This window comes from Salmo trutta, chromosome 26 (assembly GCF_901001165.1).
Source record: "Salmo trutta chromosome 26, fSalTru1.1, whole genome shotgun sequence".
Lineage (NCBI taxonomy): Eukaryota > Metazoa > Chordata > Actinopteri > Salmoniformes > Salmonidae > Salmo > Salmo trutta.
The window spans coordinates 4026273-4045490 of NC_042982.1; the positions used below are offsets into that span (position 1 = coordinate 4026273).

General features: G+C 40.0%; 1 protein-coding gene across 1 annotated transcript; it reads right to left on the bottom strand.

The window, feature by feature from the left end:
• Positions 1-13625: 13625 nt before the first annotated feature.
• Positions 13626-16957, bottom strand: LOC115162917 (mediator of RNA polymerase II transcription subunit 29). The gene is made up of 4 exons (XM_029714434.1): positions 16768-16957; positions 15057-15115; positions 14874-14958; positions 13626-14673 (listed from the first exon to the last, which is right to left on the bottom strand). The coding sequence occupies exons 1-4, from the start codon at positions 16918-16920 to the stop codon at positions 14446-14448; spliced, it is 525 nt and encodes a 174-aa protein (XP_029570294.1). The 5' UTR covers positions 16921-16957; the 3' UTR covers positions 13626-14445.
• Between the last annotated feature and the right edge of the window lie 2261 nt (positions 16958-19218).

Consider the following 19218-nt stretch of genomic DNA (forward strand, 5'->3'; position numbering starts at 1 on the left):
CCTTACCTCAAACATCTTCATTTGTTCTTCTGTGACACACATACAGTGCCTTTGGAAAGTATTCAGACCCCTTCACTTTTTCCACATTTTGTTAGGTTACAGCCTTATTCTAAAATGTATTAAATAATTTTTTCCCCTCATCAATCTACACACAAAACTGCATAATGACAAAGCAAAAACAGGTTTAGAAATGTTTGCAAATGTATAAAAAAGAAAAGACGGAAATATGACATTTACATAAGTACTCCGACCCTTTACTCAGTACTTTGAAGCACTTTTGACAGCGATTAGAGCCTTGAATCTTCTTGAGTTTGACGCTACAAGCTTGGTACACCTGTATTTGGGGAGTTTCTCACATTCTTCTCTGAAGATCCTCTGTCAGGTTGGATGGGGAGCCACAGCTATTTTCAGGTCTCTCCAGAGATGTTCGATCGGGTTCAAGTCTGGGCTCTGGCTGGGCCACTCAAGAACATTCAGAGACTTGTCCCGAAGCCACTCCTGCGTTGTCTTGGCGGTGTGCTTAGGGTTGTTGTCCTGTTGGTAGGTGAACCTTCGCCCCAGTCTGAGGTCCTGGGTGCTCTAGAGCAGATTTTCATATAGGATCTCTCTGTACTTTTCTCCATTCATCTTTGCCTCTCCTGACTAGTCTCCCAGTCCCTGCTGCTGAAAAACATCCCCACAACATGATGCTGCCACCACCATGCTTCATGGTAGGGAGGGTGCCAGGTTTCCTCCAGACGTGACCCTTGGCATTCAGGCCAAAGAGTTCAATCTTGGTTTCATCAGACCAGAGAATATTGTTTCTCATGGTCTTTAGGTGTCTTTTGGCAAACTCCAAGCGGGCTGTCATATGCCTTTTACTGAGGAGTGGCTTCCGTCTGGTCACTGTCATTAAGGCCTGATTGGTGGAGTGCTGCAGAAATGGTTGTCTTTCTGGAAGGTTCCCTCATTTCCATAGAGGAACTTTAGAGCTCTGTCAGAGTGACATTCGGGTTCTTGGTCACCTCCCTGACCAAGAACCTTCTCCCCTGATTGCTTAGTTTAGCCGGGCGGTCAGCTCTAGGAAGAGTCTTGGTGGTTCCAAACTTCTTCCATCGAAGTTGTAATCGCTGTCAAAGATGCTTCAACAAAGTACTGAGTAAAGGGTCTGAATACTTATCTAAATGGTATTTCATGTTTTTTATATATATAAATTAGCAGAAATTTCTAATACCAGTTTTTTTCTTTGTCGTTATAAGGTATTGTGTGTTGATTTATGGGCGGGGGAAACTATTTAATACATTTTAGAAAAGGCTGTAACGTAACAAAATGTGGAAAAATTCAAGGGGTCTGAACCCTTTTCGAAGGGACTGTATATAGAGTACCAGTCAAACATTTGGACACCTACTCATTCAAGGGTTTTTCTTAATTTTTTTCTATTTTCTACATTGTAGAATAATAGTGAAGACATCAAAACTACGAAATAACACATATGGAATCATGCACTAACCAAAAAAGTGTTAAACAAATCAAAATATATTTTATATTTGAGATTCTTCAAAGTAGCCACCCTATGCCTTGACAACTTTGCATACTCTTGGCATTCTCTCAACCAGCTTCATGAGGAAGTCACCTGGAATGCATTTCAATTAACAGGTGTGCCTTGTTAAAAGTTAATTTGTGGAATTTCGTTCCTTCTTAACATGTTTGAGCCAATCAGTTGTGTTGTGACAAGGTAGGGGTGGTATACAGAAGATAGCCCTATTTGTTAAAAGACTGATGGAAAATGTTATATTGGTGCTTTTCTATTTTATACATTTTTGTGTTTTATGTTTGTGCTTTTCTAATAACTGTTTTCTGTGTTCATGCAAGTGACTGATTGAACGAACCCTCACTATCAGTATTTGCAATTTGGCAGTTCGCCCAAACCCTTGTTTTGATATCTGTTTCAAGGTCTCAGCTTAGAGAAGAAATCTCGAGGTATGGTCTGTCACAATCATGACCTAGTATTGGTCGGTCACATGAATGAAGCTAACTTTAATGATGAATTAATTATGAATAAGCTAAAACATGCAAATATAACTTGTCTGCAGTATATAAGAGAACAAACAAGACTGCCCCGTTAGAGCTTCTGACAGATGTTCACTATGGTGCATTAAGTTTGTTGGAACCTCTCTAGCTCGCTGAAAATAAACAATTAATTTAAGATTGACTTTGAGTGTCCCTGTGTAAGAATTTCCACAACAATTTGGCATCCACGAACAGGATGATTGATTCAGCCTGCAGAGCTTTCCAGTGGGGTCTTCGAGGAAAACCGGTGGCGCGTTTTATGAAGCATGAGGGAAATTCCTGTCTGACCAAAAGACAACGAGACCCACCCAGATCCTTACTGTGAGCTGCCCAGAAGGAAATGCATCATTCGCAAACAATTGAGGGACGGCAACTGATTTCAGTACGTCAATTTAAATGAATCTGTATTAAAAAATATATATATATACTGATAAAAAATCAAGGCGAGTAACGCATACAAAGCAGAGGTGGAAAAAGTACTCAATTCTCATACTTGAGTAGACGTAAAGATTCCTTAATAGAAAATGACAAGTAAAAGTGAAAGTCACCCAGTAAAATACTACTTGAGTAAAAAAAGTATTTGGTTTTAAATATAGTTAAGTATCAAAAGTAAATGTGGTTGCTTAAATATACTTAACTATCAAAAGTAAAAATATGAATCATTTAAAATTCCTTATATTAAGCAAACCAGATGGCAGAATTTTATTTTTTATTTCAATTTACGGATAGCCAGGGTCACACTCCAACACTCAGACATCATTTAAAAACAAAACATTTGTGTTTAGTGAGTCCGCCAGATCAGAGGCAGTAGGGATGACCAGGGATGTTCTCTTGTTAAGTGTGCGAATTGGACCATTTTCTGTCCTGCTAAGCATTCAAAGTACTTTTGGGTGTCAGGAAAAATGTATGGAGTAAAAAGTAAATACTTTTCTTTTGGAATGTAGTGAAGTAAAAGTTGTCAAAAATATAAATAGTAAAATACAGATACCCAAAAAAACGACTGAAGTAGTACTTTAAAGTATTTTTACTTAAGTATTTTACACCACTGATAAAAAAGGTACCAATAGTCTAATAGAGAGAAGACTATTCACTAGTTTTATGAGAAGACTAGAGAGAGGGCGTAATGGTACAATGGAAAGCCCTGCTGACAGCTGTCTGTAGGCATTTACAAGAAACGTCTACGTGGCCTGCAGCCACTATAAAATAACACAAGGTATTTTTGAATATGGGGTGTTATTTATATGTATAGCAAGTAGCGGCAAGAGAACTGTTGAAGATACCTATGGTGCATAACAAGTAACAACAAGAGGATCGTTGAAGATGCACATGGGGTAATGAGGAAGATTACCAGTGTTTGGGAATAGTACTGAGTGAATGTGGATGTGAGAAATGACATATTAAGCTGATTTGAAATTTGAATGATTGAAATGTGGATAGTAAATGGATTGAAATGTTAAGATTGGAATCAGATTGAATTTAGGATATTAAGCTGATTTGAAATTTGGAAAACAAGATTGAGATTCAAATGTACCTATAAATGATTGGGTGAATGAGAGCTGTCAGGAGACTTGCCCACGTATGAAAGAGGTGAATGAATGCCCCAACCAGTTTTCTGAGCTGAGTTTTTCAATCTGTAACGTTATCTAGGGTTCTGTCCACCACCGCCGTTGGATCTAGAGGTAGAGGATGTCTCAGAAATCTCATACATAACATGTCTCAGAGGATAACATGTCTTGTTAGTGACGAGGATAACATGATAACACGTCTCATTAGTAACGAGGGTAACATGTCTCTAAGGTTAACATGACTTTCGATGACATGAGGATAACGTGACTCATCAGTGGAGTTTGATGGTATAGCGTTATTATGTATGGAGATATGAAAGGAGAAAGTACAATTCCCGAATATGCTGTTAAACAAAACACTACAGTGAATATTCAAATCCCTGTACGAATAGAACACTGGGATTGAGGAGGAATTTGTGATGTAACACAAGTGTATAATGGGTTACTAGAGATAAAGTAACAATATTGAGCATAATGGGTTACTGGAGATCTGATGAAGCAACAATATAAAAAATAATACTATACAACTTGCACACCCACACGTAGACGTACGTAAGTGGTGTAAATAGTATTCTGAGATATGTTCAGAGTGGTCCCTTTATGGATAATTTGAGGTATGATAAGGTTAAAACATTGTACGGGACTTGACTTACCCCTAACCAATAGGATTTGTATTTTTTTATTGCTTGTAACTGTTTCGGGTAATGCAAGTTATTGTGCTGTTAGGGGAATAACCTGTGTGTAAATGTAATCTGCTGCTGTATTTTTTTTCTGTTATCTGTGATCGTTTTGTTTGCCTTGTGTAGTTTCTTAATCATTGTACCTAAACTGTATGTGTAAACATGTATACGCAGGGCCCAGCTGTAAAAGAGACCTTGGTCTCAGTCTGTGTTCCTTGTTGAAATAAAGGTATAATAAAACGATAAATAGAACCAATGAATGTTGAACATGATTTTCTGTTAATAAGACTATAATTTATTGTACTCCCAATGGAGTTTTCATTGATATCCTAAACAATGAGATATTAAAACAATGAGTAAGCAGGCAAATTGAACCACTCCCTCAGGAGGAGTGGGGGTCTGACATTGCCTCCTAGTCTATTTTGTCTCAGGTGCCAGAAACCTTATGGATAGAACATTCCATTGACAGTGGACTAATAGGCAGTGCTAGCCCAGTTATAATAACTGTTTATCTCTCCCCTTCGGCACATTACGCATGAATCTTAAAATAATATACATTTAATTAGTGTGAAGCAGAAAGTGAATAATTCAACAGAAATTTGAAATAAATATTAAGAGCAACATTGTAAGGGTAGACTAAAATGAAAACAAGGCCTTCCAATATGGAGGATGTTTGTTTTGTTTTAAACATTGCAATAGGGGGAAAAGCAGAATGTTGTTTGAGAGGGATCCATGTGTATTAGTAGTAGTGGATTGAGATGGTATTCCTATTGGGAAGAAGGGTCCTAGTTGAAGGAAATGGATATGGAGACTAGTGAAACTAACAAAGTGAATGGTATTTGGCTTTCAGATAGCATTCTAGTAATGCAATATTTGAGTAATTTGAAGAAGATTGAGCTTTGGGACTGATATTAAATTAGAGGCCGCTCACTCTTAAAGGCCTGGTCCACTGCCCTCGTTTAAAGTCATCTGTTGTTTGGGTTGGAGATAACCTTCTTGTGAAACAAGTAAACACTGAACTCAAACAGGCTGTAAGAGAGACAGTGGGGAAATAAGGTACAGTTTGTACAGAATTGTATGTCAATGCAACAGAATGACAATGATTACAAGAGAGGGGCTCTGGGATTGTTTACTTTAGAAGATGCCTATTCGATGTGTCTGAAGTATAATTCTGTATACCACTGATGGAATGTCCGCTACCAAGTTTAAAAACATTTTTTATCAATGATTCTGTATCTGTCCCTTTGAAAGGCTTCCTAAGGCAAGTGCCTAGGGAGAGCAGTTAAAGGCACTCAGATCCAGCTGGTATGGGAGCCCCCAAAATAAGTAAGGGCTGGCCATTTTATTTGTTTTTATCATACAATTTATACTATATACACGCCAGCACCCACACACAACCCACCTGTTAATGAATATGTGTTAGTGGTTAATACTCTGTTTGATTTATGGTGTGGGGTCTTTTTATTTTGGTTTTAGGATGTACAAAAATAAAATTTTCTGAAGTTTCTAGTGTCAGAGTTTTGGGTGCACACATTTAAGTTCTCTTGATTAGAAGAAATGTACTGAAAAACCCAATGTAAACCTGATACACAAAATGTTTGAAATGTCTTTAAATAATGTTTGAGGTACAAGAAAACAAACACTCACTTAATAGGGCTGAGTGACCTCTGACCTGACTTCCTAGTGAGGCCTGATCACCCTCACTAGAAAGACTGGAGACATTGGGTGAGATTTAAATGGGCTATGTAAACACTAATACTTAGAAGAAGTTTATAATGCGCGTGATTCGGCCCACGAGAAGACAGAGAGGGAGCGCTGCCCCTGAATGAGGGACACCTGTCTCTAGTCTATTTTACCATTACCTTGTAGGATACAATTATTTCCTTATGGAGTTATCAAGAGTGCAATTCTAATTTGATTTGTTATTCTAATTGTTTTATTTTTTATTTAACAGGCAGTGTTGTTATTGTGGACGCTTGAATCACAATGTAAAAGGAAAAAAATATGTTGGTAATGGTTGACAGTTACTCCAAATGGATTGAAGTTGTCCCCACATCGAGTGATATATGTGTATTGCTGTTGTTTTCTTTACTCTGTATTTGTCCTGCTTCAATAACAAATCTCACCAGATTGGGTGTGCTGGATGGTCGGGATATCTCCCTAAGGATTATCCCTCTAACTCCTTGAACTGTAACTCTGCAGTGAGATCGCCAAGATGATAGGGGAGTATAAGCCACTTTGAGGGGGAAAAAATGGTTTCAATTGTGTGTTGTTACTCTCTTTGATTTGTTTTAGAAATCTGTATTAAGAATATTGGTAGTAGTAATAATTTGTCATACAGTAAATCATTTGTCTGGATTTCCTGAATCAGAAATGCCCTAAACTAAACTGCTGTTCTGATCTGTCCTCTCTCGAGGTTATGGCGAAGGTGACCACAGATGGTGTCTAGATGCATGGAAGGGATAATTTGACCAAGAACAGTGTGAACCTCAACACCCCTATCTGGCTGAAGCAATGGCTAAAATGTCATTCAGTATGGTCCTTCACCACTTCTACCGTGAGACCTGAGTCAGAGCCAGCAGCCTGTATCCAGCATTCAGTCGAAGCTATCAACTACCTTTTCTCGCATGCCTTTTCTCTCAGGAGTGCGAGCTGAGTCCATGTGGAGTGAGCATGGCGAGAGATCCCATCCAAACATCTCTCATGCTGCTAGTGTACTGGTGTGAAAATGGACACGGACAGTGGCGGCTCAGGTGAGACATTATCAAGGGCCATCCACTTTGAACGTGCCATTGGGAGGACGAACTGAAACACTATATGAAGAAGAACATGAAGAAACGCCAGAAGGATGAGTGCCGTAAGGGAGGGGGTGGTCAACCATGCCCATAATTGATTTAGGCTTATCCAAAATAGTTTATTTGGGGTATCAAGTTGATTGTGGTCTGCACACTGCGAAATATATAGGTCATTTAGACTAAGAATGCTTTGAGATACCAATCTGTCATTACCAAGAGAATAGTCAACGCTAGAAATATAAGATGAATATATTGTATGTCAATGGAAATGTACATTCTGACAATAAATGGTGTGTGCTAAACTGAGGGTCTTAAATTAAAGTTATAACCAATTTGAAGCACTAAAGACTGTCATTCTACATTTGGGTTGGATAATTTATAAAAACGTTATTATTATGATTTGGAAAAGCGAGGCTTCTAGAGACAGAGCTATGCACCTAAAGTGTGAGGAGAGCCACTAGATTGTAAATTGGTCTAACCTTGCCCCAATCAAGGTTGGTGTGAAATTGTTATATGTGTTCTCTCTCTCTTCCCTGTGAAAGTCAATATGCATGTGCCCTAGACCAAATTCGGGAGATCTCTAGAGACGTAGAGAAAATAGGAAATGCTAAAAGAATTGCATAAATGCAGGTCAAGGGGGCACTTGTGCAGTCATTGGCGATGAACGTTGTACTTTTGTCCCAGATCACTCTTCTAATGTGACGGATCTTGCCGAATACATTTTATTTTATTTATTTAACTAGGCAAGTCAGTTAAGATCAAATTCTTATTTACAATGACGGCCTAGGAACAGTGGATTAACTGCCTTGTTCAGGGGCAGAACAACAGATTTTTACCTAGTCAGCTTGGGGATTCGATACACCAACCTTTTGGTTACTGACCCAACACTCTAACCACTAGGCTACATGCCGCCCCTGTTGCTAAGAATCATTCCCCAAAAAACAGAGTGGGCGCTTGCAACTAGGTTGCAATCCTTGTTTGGAAGTTGGAGATCCCAAATTGCCCAATGGGCTGCAGCGTGTGTTTTTTGTTTAGTTTGCTTAATTGTGTTATTAACATGCTGTAAGGCAATCTGTGCCTCCATGCTGGTAAGATTTCAGCAGCTATCATGTTTTCTGCTCCTCCAGGCGATGGTGAAACTAATGAGCTGCCAACTCGAAATGAGGTCCCATTTCTCCCTGTAGATACGGACGATGAGTGAAGGTTGTTTTCGTTGAACAAGTTGAGGGTAAGGTAATCTAAACCCTTAACCAGTTTCCATTATGTGGAACACTGAGCTGAAGACCCAGCACCAACTTTTTGAAGTTCTTAGCAGAATTGTTAAACAACAAGGTTTTTTATTTTGACTAAGTTGATGTCCCACTTAGTGAAAAACATAGGTCAAAACAACCCTATTATGGAAAGAGATATGGGAACAATGGTTAACATTGAGAGATTTATTCATCTCTGAATCTACAGATCCCTTATGTGTGTATTTTTGATACTCACTCCCGCTGATTATAACCTTTTAATTGTAGATTTTAGCTTTATTAGGATTCATTATAATGATGTAGTTACTAGAAGTATAACATTTATGATTTATTATAATGATGTCATTTGATAGAACCTCAAATCTAATGCTTACTTCACCTGCTGCACTGCTCCCCGCTTCCATTTCTCCCAGTCTGGTACAGGTCCCCTCGCCTCTCTCTCTCTCTCCCCGGAGCTTTGTTCGCCTACATCGCTGACTTTTTATTGATCTGCTGTTGGACTATTTGAATAGTGATTCTTAGGGCAATAAACCTGTTGCTGTTGTTCATTTTGCTGTTGTCTACCCTTGGCTTCGACAATGTTAGTGATACTTTTAGAGCCCGTTGCTCTGTGAATGAAGAAATATATGACTGTTTCCCCCTCGAGTTGTGAGAAACCACATACTTGCTTCATAAATACATGTGAGAACTCTGCACATTTCTCCCAAACAACATGGGAGAAATCAGACTCTTGCGCTCACGTCAGGACTGTCTCTCTGGACTTTACACATCTCCTCATATGTGGCATTAAAGACTCTGGTGACTATGGATTGTCGTTCAAGTGCTGTCTGTAAATCCAAATGTTGTAACCCCGATCTAAACTTATCTTGCTGCTTCTACTGTCTGGAAATGTGCAATCTAACCCACGTCCTGACATTCTTACCCCTGCTGAATTAAGTAGTCAGAGTGGCCTGAAGTTTCTCCATATGAATGTATGGATAAAAACTGCTAGCCCTGATGTATGTATGCTTTCTGAAACCTGGCTCAAAAAATCTAGTAGACAAAAATATTGGCATAAATGGTTACAATGTTTTTCGTACAGATCGTAAAAGCTATGGGTGGTGGTGTTGCTGTATACGTAAAAGACTCGGTTGAGAGAGCATGCGAAGACTGGTGGAGAGCATGCGAAGACGCATGAAGACTGTGATTGAAAATCAGGGTTATTCCACCAAATATTGATTTCTGAACTCTCCAAGCATTGATTATGCAACAATGGGCTGCCATCAGTCAGGATGTGGCCCAGAAGTTAATTGACAGCATACCAGGGCAGATTGCAGAGGTCTTGAAAAAGAAGGGTCAACACTGCAAATATTGACTCTTTGCATCAACTTCTTGTAATTGTCAATAAAAGCTTTTGACACTTATGAAATGCTTATAATTATACTTCAGTATTCCATAGTAACATCTAACAAAAATATATAGACACTGAAGCAGCAAACTGTGGGGAAATTAATATTTGTGTCATTCTCAAAACTTTTGGCCACGACTGTATGTGTGTCTATAGTTTTGTTTAATGTTGTGTTAGTGTATGTAAGTTGTTTTGTTGGAAACTTTGTTCCCCCTGCTACTATTTGATCAGGTCTCAATGAGAAAAACCTGTATAAAAAGGTTAAATAAAATGTAATGATTATTAACAGAAGTGATAAGAGGATGGAATGTGATGGAAATTATTGTTGATACTTTTCTATTTCATAAATTTCTGTGTTTTATGTTTTTGCTTTTCTAATAACCCTTTTCTATGTACATGCAAGTGACTGATTGAATGAACCCTCACTATCAGTATCTGCAATTTAGCAGTACGCCCAGACCCTTGTTTTAATATCTCCGTTTCAAGGTCTCAGCTTAGAGAAGAAGCCTTGTGAGGTATTGGTCTGTCACATGCATGACCCAGTATTGGTTAGTCACATGAATGAAGCAAACGTTAATGATGAATAAGCTAAAACATGCAAATATGACTTGTCTGCAGTATATAAGAGAACAAACGGGACTGCCCCATTAGAGCTTCTAACAGACGTTCCCTATGGTGAATTAAGTTTGTTGGAACCTCTCCAGCGCGCTGACAAACAATGATTAATTTAAGATTGACTTTGAGTGTCCCTGTGTAAGAATTACCACAACAAGACCAAGTCTATAATATGGCAAGAACAGCTCAAATAAGCAAAGAGAAATGACAGTCCATCATTACTTTAAGACATTAAGTTCAGTCAAAGCGGAAAGAACTTTGAAAGTTTCTTCAAGCGCAGTCGCAAAACCATCTAAGCGCTATGATGAAACTGGCTCTCATGAGGACCGCCACAGGAAAGGAAGACCCAGAGTTACCTCAGGAGCAGAGGATAAATTCATTAGTTAACTGCACCTCAGATTGCAGCCCAAATAAATGCTTCAGAGTTCAAGTAAAAGACATCAACTATTCAGAGGATACTGCGTGAATCAGGCCTTCATGGTCGAATTGCTGCAAAGAAACCACTACTAAAGGACACCAATAATAAGAAGAGACCAAGGGCCAAGAAACACGAGCAATTGACATCAGAGCGGTGGAATCTGTCCTTTGGCCTGATGAGTCCAAATTTGAGATGTTTGGTTCCAACCGCTGTGTCTTTGTGAGACGCAGAGTACGTGAACGAATGATGATCTCCGCATGTGTGGTTCCGTGAAGCATGGAGGAGGTGTGATGGTGTTTTGCTGGTGACACTGTCTGTGATTTATTTAGAATTCAAGGCACACTTACTCAGCATGGCTACCACAGCATTCTGCAGCAACACGCCATCCCATCTGGTTTGCGCTTAGTGGGACTATCATTTGTTTTTCAACAGGACAATGACCCAACACACCTCCAGGCTGTGTAAGGGCTATTTGACCAAGAATGAGAGTGATGGAGTGCTGCATCAGATGACCTGGCCTCCACAATCACCCGACTTCAACTCAACTGAGACGGTTTGGTGATGAGTTGGACCGCAGAGTGAAGGAAAAGTAGCCAACATGTGCTCAGCATATGTGGGAACTCCTTCAAGATTGTTGGAAAAGCATTCCAGGTGAAGCTGGTTGAGAGAATGCCAAGAGTGTGCAAAGCTGTCATCCATGCAAAGGGTGGCTACTTTGAAGAATCTCAAATATATTTTTATTTGTTTAAAAAAAAATGGGTACTACATGATTCCATGTGTGTTATTTCATAGTTTTGATGTCTTCTATTATTCTACAATGTAGAGAATAGTAAAAATAAAAACCGAAATACACATACATTGCACTCAAAGTATTCAAACCCTTTCACAATTTCCACATTGTTTCATTACACCCTTATTCTAAAATTGATTAAATACTTTTCCCCCTTAAAATCCACAAACCATACCCTACAAAAACAAAGCGAAAACAGGTTCATAGACATTTTTGAAAATGTATTAAAAAGACAGAAATACCTTTACATAAGTATTCAGGCCCTTTGCTACGAGACTCGAAGTTGAACTCAGCTGCATCCTGTTTCCATCGATCATCCTTGATGTTTCTACAACTTGATTGGAGTCCACCTGTGTTAAATTAAATTGATTGGACATGACTTGGAAAGGTACACACCTGTCAACATAAAAGGTCCCACAGTTGACAGTGCATGTCAGAGCAAAAACCAAGTCAAGACTTCGAAGGGACCACCGAGCCTCTTGCTAGAGCTGGCCGCCCAGCCAAACAGAGCATTCGGGGGAGAAGGGCCTTGGTCAGGGAGGTGACCAAGAACCCGATGGTCACTCTGACAGAGCTCCAGAGTTCCTCTGTGGAGATGGGAGAACCTTCCAGAAGGACAACTATCTCTGCAGCACTCCACCAATCAGGCCTTTATGGTAGAGTGGCCAGACGGAAGCCACTCCTCAGTAAAAAGGCACATGACAGCCCGCTTGTAGTTTGCCAAAAGGCAACTAAAGAACTCTCATGAGAAACAAGACTCTCTGGTCTGATGAAACCAAGATTGAACTCTTTGGCCTGAATGCCAAGTGTCTTGTCTGGAGGAAACCTGGCACCATCCCTACAGTGAAACATGGTGGTGGCAGCATCATGCTGGGGGGGGGGGGGGGGGGGGGGGGGGGGGGTTCAGCAGCAGGGACTGGGATACTAGTCAGGATCAAGGGAAAGATGAACAGAGCAAAGTAGAGAGATGAAAACCTGCTCCAGAGTGCTCAGGACCTCAGACTGGGGCAAAGGTTCACCTTCTAACAGGACAACGACCCTAAGCACACAGCCAAGACAACGCAGGAGTGGCTTTGGGACAGTCTCTGAATGTCCTTGAGTGGCCCAGTGCCCGGACTTGAACCAATAGAACACCTCTGGAGAGACCTGAAAATAGCTATGCAGCGACGCTCCCATCCAACCTGACAAAGCTTGATAGGATTTGCTGAAAAGAATGGGAAAAACTCTCCAAATACTGGTGTGCCAAGCTTGTTGCTTCATACCCAAGAAAACTCTAGGCTGTAATCGCTGCCAAATATGCATCAACAAGGGTCTCAATACTTATATACGTTTTTTTTTTTTTATAAATGTGTAAACCTGTTTTTGCTTTGTCATTATAGGATATTCTGTGTAGATTGACTGAAAAAAAGACTATTTTTAATCAATTCTAGAAAAAGGCTGTAACGTAACAAATGTGTAAAAGTGAATGGTCTGAATACTTTCCAAATGCACTGTGTGTGTGTGTGTAAATGTAAATATATATATATATATATATAGAACATTTATGTAAAAGTAAGAGAAATTAAAATGAGTAAAAAATTAAGACAAAACTACTCTGCCACACAGAGGTTTTGCAGTTTGGTTGAATAGTGGCTGGTTTTGGACAGCTTTGGTACAGAATTCAACACATGACTCAGTCACTTCTCTGGTGGTCATATTAGGTAATGTGACAAAACAAAATAATATTTACACCTTGGGGCATACAAACTTGATTAAAGCTGAACTCCGCAGTAGCGGTAGTCAAAATGATCAGACCTGTTCATTTCTCTCTTGAATTCGGAACGGTGCTATGCCAGAATGTGGACCACCAGAGCCCGGCACGGTATATGACCAAAAAGATCATCAAGGACATCAACCACCCGAGCTACTGCCTGTTCACACCGCTACCATCCAGAAGGCGAGGTCAGTACAGGTGCATCAAAGCTGGGGCCGAGAAACTGAAAAACAGCTTCTATCTCAAGGCCATCAGACTGCCAAACAGCAATCACTAACTCAGAGGCTGCTGCCTACATTGAGACCCAATCACTGGCCACTTTATACAATGTAAATAATGGCACTTTAATAATTTTTACATATCTTACTCATAGCACGTATATACTGTTTTTTTATACTATCTATTGCACCTTGTCTATGCCGCTCATCCATATACTTCCATGTACATATTCTCATTCACCGCTTTACATTTGTGTGTATTAGGTAGTTGTTGGCAAATTGTTAGATATTACTGCAGTCGGAACTAGAAGCGCAAGCATTTCGCTACACTCGCATTAACATCTGCTAACCATGTGAATGTGACCAAAGAAATTGCTTGGAAAACATACCTCAATCCAGATGGAATTTTTCGCTGTACTCCTAATCATCCCGAAATGATGAATCGAGATGATCGAAATACTGAGTTTTTAATTAAACAGCCCTTTGTCAGCATGCTAGGTTAGCTAATGATATAGCAACCCATTCGATTCAACAACACTTTCGTTGTCTTGTTGAATTCCCAACGGTAACAGTTGTTTTTTCATTGAATCCAATGGGCTGCTATAGCATTAGCTAGCCTAGCATGCTGACAAACGGTCCACATTCTGGCAAAGCACCATTCTGAATCAAGACAGAGAAATGAACGAGAATTTGATCATTTTGGTTACAGTAGCGGGAAACGGCGCCACAGATGTCCCAGGAAGTTGTGAATCTCATTACTTGATGCTCGAGGACATTATTTTTGCTACTTTTCTGATTTTGGGGGGGGAAGAAAAGTGAAGATGGGCATCCGTTAAACAGTTAAATCAACTTTGTATGTCTTTATCATTACAAAAAAAATAATACAAATAACTTTAAGAAAATAATATAATAAAATGGTCAATTTCTACAGGATTCCTGGTGGCTGGACCTTTCCTGCGATTTTCTTGGAGCACTCCAATAGAGCGTTATGAATGTCTTTGGCGCAGGAGATCTGCGACTTGATCATGCTGAGGTACTGTGAGTAGGACAGGGACTCTGTCTGTACGGTGTCAGGCTTGGTGGCTGTTGGGACCAGGTTAGGAGAGTGCTTGGCACTGTCAATGCTCTGGGATAAGCACTCGTAGGCAAGCCGCTATGGGGGAAAGAAAAGAGGAGTAATAGTGAGAGGATGACCAGGCTGCCAGCTTTATCGATTCATAAACTATATGTTATGGTGAATGATGCTTGGCAGTCTAAAAGCCAAATAGAAATAGGACATTTGTGTAGTAACAAGAGGTGGTGAACAATTTCACTGGAGCATGGAAATACAAGCAGGTTGTGTGTGTGACTCACTAAGCAGAGTTCCAGCTGATCACATAGGGCATAAAACTCTTCCAGACTCTTGTCAAACCGCTGTACACTGGCATCGCTGCTCTTTCTGAAACACAAAGGAAAGTTGTGCATCTCCAGTCCCAGAAAATACACGCTTATAGGCTGTGTGTGTGCCATTGAGAGTTAAGGAAAAAGGGTACTTACATGCCATTGTCAATTGATGTATTATGTCCCAAATTTAAAGAGGCAATCTTCATAACATTCTAGACAGAAAATAATGCTTAGTTATCCTATATTTGGTGTAGCTACATTTTGCAACCCTGTACATAGCTATATACAATATTTTGTTACTATGCATACATATTGCATTAAAAAGCATTATCACCATATTCACTGTCTCTGACCACTATTTGCAGTTCAACTAAAAAAGGTAGGCATTAAAAATATTGCCTAGTCAGACCATTACTACTGTCCCTGCTGGCTGATGGGCGTTTTTATTTAGGTAGTGTAAAGCGTAGCACAGAGAATTTTCGACCAACCTTGTCGATACTTCCTCAATTCCCAACATGGAAGACAACGCATTGCTAGTTGCAGATGGTTCATTTGAACTTAGAAAATGCTCCGTTATTAAATGAAATACATTTTTTTGCTCCATTAGGTAATCCAACAATGTGTACGCTGCCATCTCGTCTACTTCAAATATTCTTGAGACAGGTGGGTGTTATGCATGTCATGAGTGTGACTCAGAAATCTTGAATGGGTTGAATTGGGCTGGGTCCCAAACCCTGCACCTTATGATCCAAATTAGAGCCAAGTGGGGCTCCGGCACCTTCGGTAATGCTAATTTTGTAAAATTGTCCACATTTAATATTTCCTCAGTCAACAACATGAGTAATCAACAGTAGACAACCCCATAGTAGAATAGTTTACCTATTCAAGCTTGTCGTATTCTATGGGAGAAAATAATACTCCTCTGGGCGCTTTCAAATTGCGAGTGGCTCAGGGAGAAAAACATGCATGCCCAGTCATTACACAGGTGAGCTACTAGCCCTTCTCACGACACCAATTGATGCATTTGGAGTCATTCAATTTCCGTTATGATTAGCAAAGGGACAATGCAACCGCTGACGGAGTGCCGAAACTCTAAACAAACTAATATTTACACCTTGGGGCATACAAACTTGATACACGCGATACAGTTTTGGAAATATTTGGAATTTCACTTTCATATAAGCAATAAATAATTTTAAAAATACAAAAGATACTTACTGTATGTAGTTTAGCAAAGTTGCTTTCTGTTTACACCCGGCAATTGTATTTTCAACACCGACTAACAGACTACACTTCCTCCTCTCGTCACCGGGAGCTTAACTGGGGAGGAAGTTTCTTACCGTTTGCCCAGTGTTGTTACATTCAACCAGGACGCAATTTTGCTAAACTGCCTACAGTAAGTTTACCTTATGTATTTGCAAGATTTTTTTTTCTCGCTGATGTGAATGTTAACGTTCCAAAGGTTTCCAACCCCGTATCACAAGCAGGATTAGTAACGTTACAACAGAGCGTCAGTATTGCAGTTCATTGATCCAGCTGTTATATGCCGGATTGATTGAGAACTCTTAACGCTGGGTAAGGCTTGAGTTTTAGAGCGAGTCAGCTGGCTACAACCTTGGCTGAGTGCCCCCGAACTAAAGACGCCCCCCACCTCCTAATTTAACTACTGGTTGAATGACACTCACCCGTCTCAATCAATGAGAATATTTGAAATAGACAGATGGCGGCGTACACATTGTTGGATTACTGGAAGGATCGCCAAGTAAAGGTTGGTCGAAAAATTCGCCTTTTCCCCTCTGTGCGGCAGTGAAGAGACGACTGACCGGCCATTGTTACCAGCTCATGTAAACAAAACCTGGAGTACCTGGAGACTCTCTTTTAATTGTGGAATAAGCATTTTGAATCGATGAACGGGGTCGAAATCTTGCTGTTGACTCAACTGCTGTTGTTGAAGTGTAGCAGCTTGCTGCATTCCAACTTGGGGAATCGGTCCTCCGGGTTGTTGCTGTGTGGCCATTTTTGGGTGAACTTCTTCTTCGGGGAGGTTTTGCGCGGGACTACATTCTTTCATGGTTTATTGCCACCACCTACTGGCTGGGGTGAACAATAAATTGCTTTTTTGTAGGGTTTTGGGATAAACGCCGAAAATAAGGTCTGTGGTAAACACAGTTTAGGATATGTTATACGTTGTGTTCTATGATATTATTATCATCAGCTAACTTCACATTGTGAATTTAGAAGAATTTGTGTAATAATGAAACACAAATTGCAAAGGCTTCATAATTCATAAAGGTCATATTATCTCATAGAACAAATCGTATAAGATATCCTAAACCTGTGTTATTAACCTCAAACCTTATTTTCAGTGTTTACTCCAAAACCATATTCTTTCGCCATTCATTTTGCCCATATGGATGGCTGAACGAACCAGATAACTTATTTCTTGGTTGTAGGACTAAATATATTTGCTACAAGTGAAAAACATACCACAGTTTATCCATTGTAGTGACCAGATACTCAAGTAGCTGCTCTAACAATGAAAATAAACGTCTTCAAAAAATGGAAGGCAGTCAGGGGGCAAGAACTGGTGTGAACAACTCAGATAAAGTTTTTTTTCTCTCAAAGTTGCCTGGATGTCCTACTTATGTCAGTACACTCTTAACACCCTAAGCATTATGTGGCAAATAAGTCAAAAAAAAATTGTTAACCAAATACAGTAACAGTATGAGTCATAATACCCATAAAACCTAGCGGTCAAACTGGGAAACGGTTCTAATTGTTTTTCCACCATTCATTTTCTCCATATGGGATTTTAGAAACACTTAAAATAAGTGCTGTGTTTCGTGATGGCTTACCCTGGCGTGACGTTTTCATAACTGCAAATCTCTATTGGACAAGGTGACTTATCAATATACTTGCCTGTATTTACCCCCAACAAATGTAATGCTAATATGGCTATCATAAAGAACTACAGATGCCATGATGATCTGGATGAGAATGCTGAATCGAGGCAAAGGTAAGAATCTCTGGATTAACTATCTAATGCTAGGTAAATGTAATAATGAATAAATTGTCTAAATGTACACTACTGTTCAAAAGTTTGGGGTCACTTAGAAATGTCCTTGTTTTTGAAAGAAATGCGATTTTTGTTGTCTATTAAAAATAACATCTAATTGATCAGAAATACAGTGTAGACATTGTTAATGTTGTGAATGACTATTGTAGCCGGAAACGGCAGATCTTTTATGGAATATCTAATATCTAGCGCAAACTGGCTCTAACCAGAATAGAAAGAGGAGTGGGAGGCCCCAGTGCACAACTGAGTAAGAGGACAAGAACATTAGTGTCGAGTTTGAGAAACAGATGCCTCACAAGTCAACTGGCAGCTTCATTAAATAGTACCCGCAAGACACCAGTCTCAACATCAACCGTGAAGAGGCGACTCCAGGATACTGGCCTTCTGTACACCTATGTAGGTATTCCAAATCCAATTGTATTTGTTACATACACATGGTTAGCAGATGTTAATACGAGTGTAGCGAAATGCTTGTGCTTCTAGTTCCAACAGTGCAGTAATATCTAACAAGTAATCTAACAATTCCCCAACAACTACCTAATACACACAAATCTAAAGGGGTGAATGAGAATATGTACATGTAAGTATATGGATGAGCGGTGGCCGAGCAGCATAGGCAAGGTGCAATAGATGGTATAAAATACAGTATATACATGTGATATGAGTAATGTAAGATATGTAAACATTATTAAAGTGGCATTATTTAGAGTGCATTGTATAAAGTGACCCATTTATTAAAGTGGCCAGTGATTGGGTCTCAATGTAGGCAGCAGCCTCTCTGAGTTAGTGATTGCTGTTTAGCAGTCTGTTGGCCTTGAGATAGAAGCTGTTTTTCAGTCTTTCGGTCCCAGCTTTGATGCACCTGTACTGACCTTGCATTCTGGATGATAGTGAGGTGAACAGGCAGTAGCTCGGGTGGTTGATGTCCTTGATGATCTTTTTGTGCCTTCCTGTGACATCGGGTGCTGTAGGTGTCATGGAGGGCAGGTAGTTTGCCCCTGGTGATGCGTTGTGCAGACCGCTCCACCCTGTGGAGAGCCTTACGGTTGTGGGCAGAGCAGTTGCTGTACCAGGCTGTGATACAGCCCGACAGGATGCTCTCGATTGTGCATCTTTAAAAGTTTGTCAGGGTTTTGGGTGACAAGCCACATTTTTTTCAGCCTCCTGAGGTTGAAGAGGCGCTGTTGCGCCGCCTTCACCACACTGTCTGTGTGAGTGGACCATTTCAGTTTGTCTGTG

Coding starts and splice junctions, on each gene's coding strand:
- LOC115162917 (XM_029714434.1), bottom strand. CDS start 16,920: ATGGCCACACAGCAACAACCCGGAGGACCGATTCCCCAAGTTGGAATG. Junction 14,959..15,056: donor ACATCAATTGACAATGGCAT/GTAAGTACCCTT, acceptor TTTGTGTTTCAG/AAAGAGCAGCGATGCCAGTG. Junction 14,674..14,873: donor ATCAGCTGGAACTCTGCTTA/GTGAGTCACACA, acceptor TTTCCCCCATAG/CGGCTTGCCTACGAGTGCTT.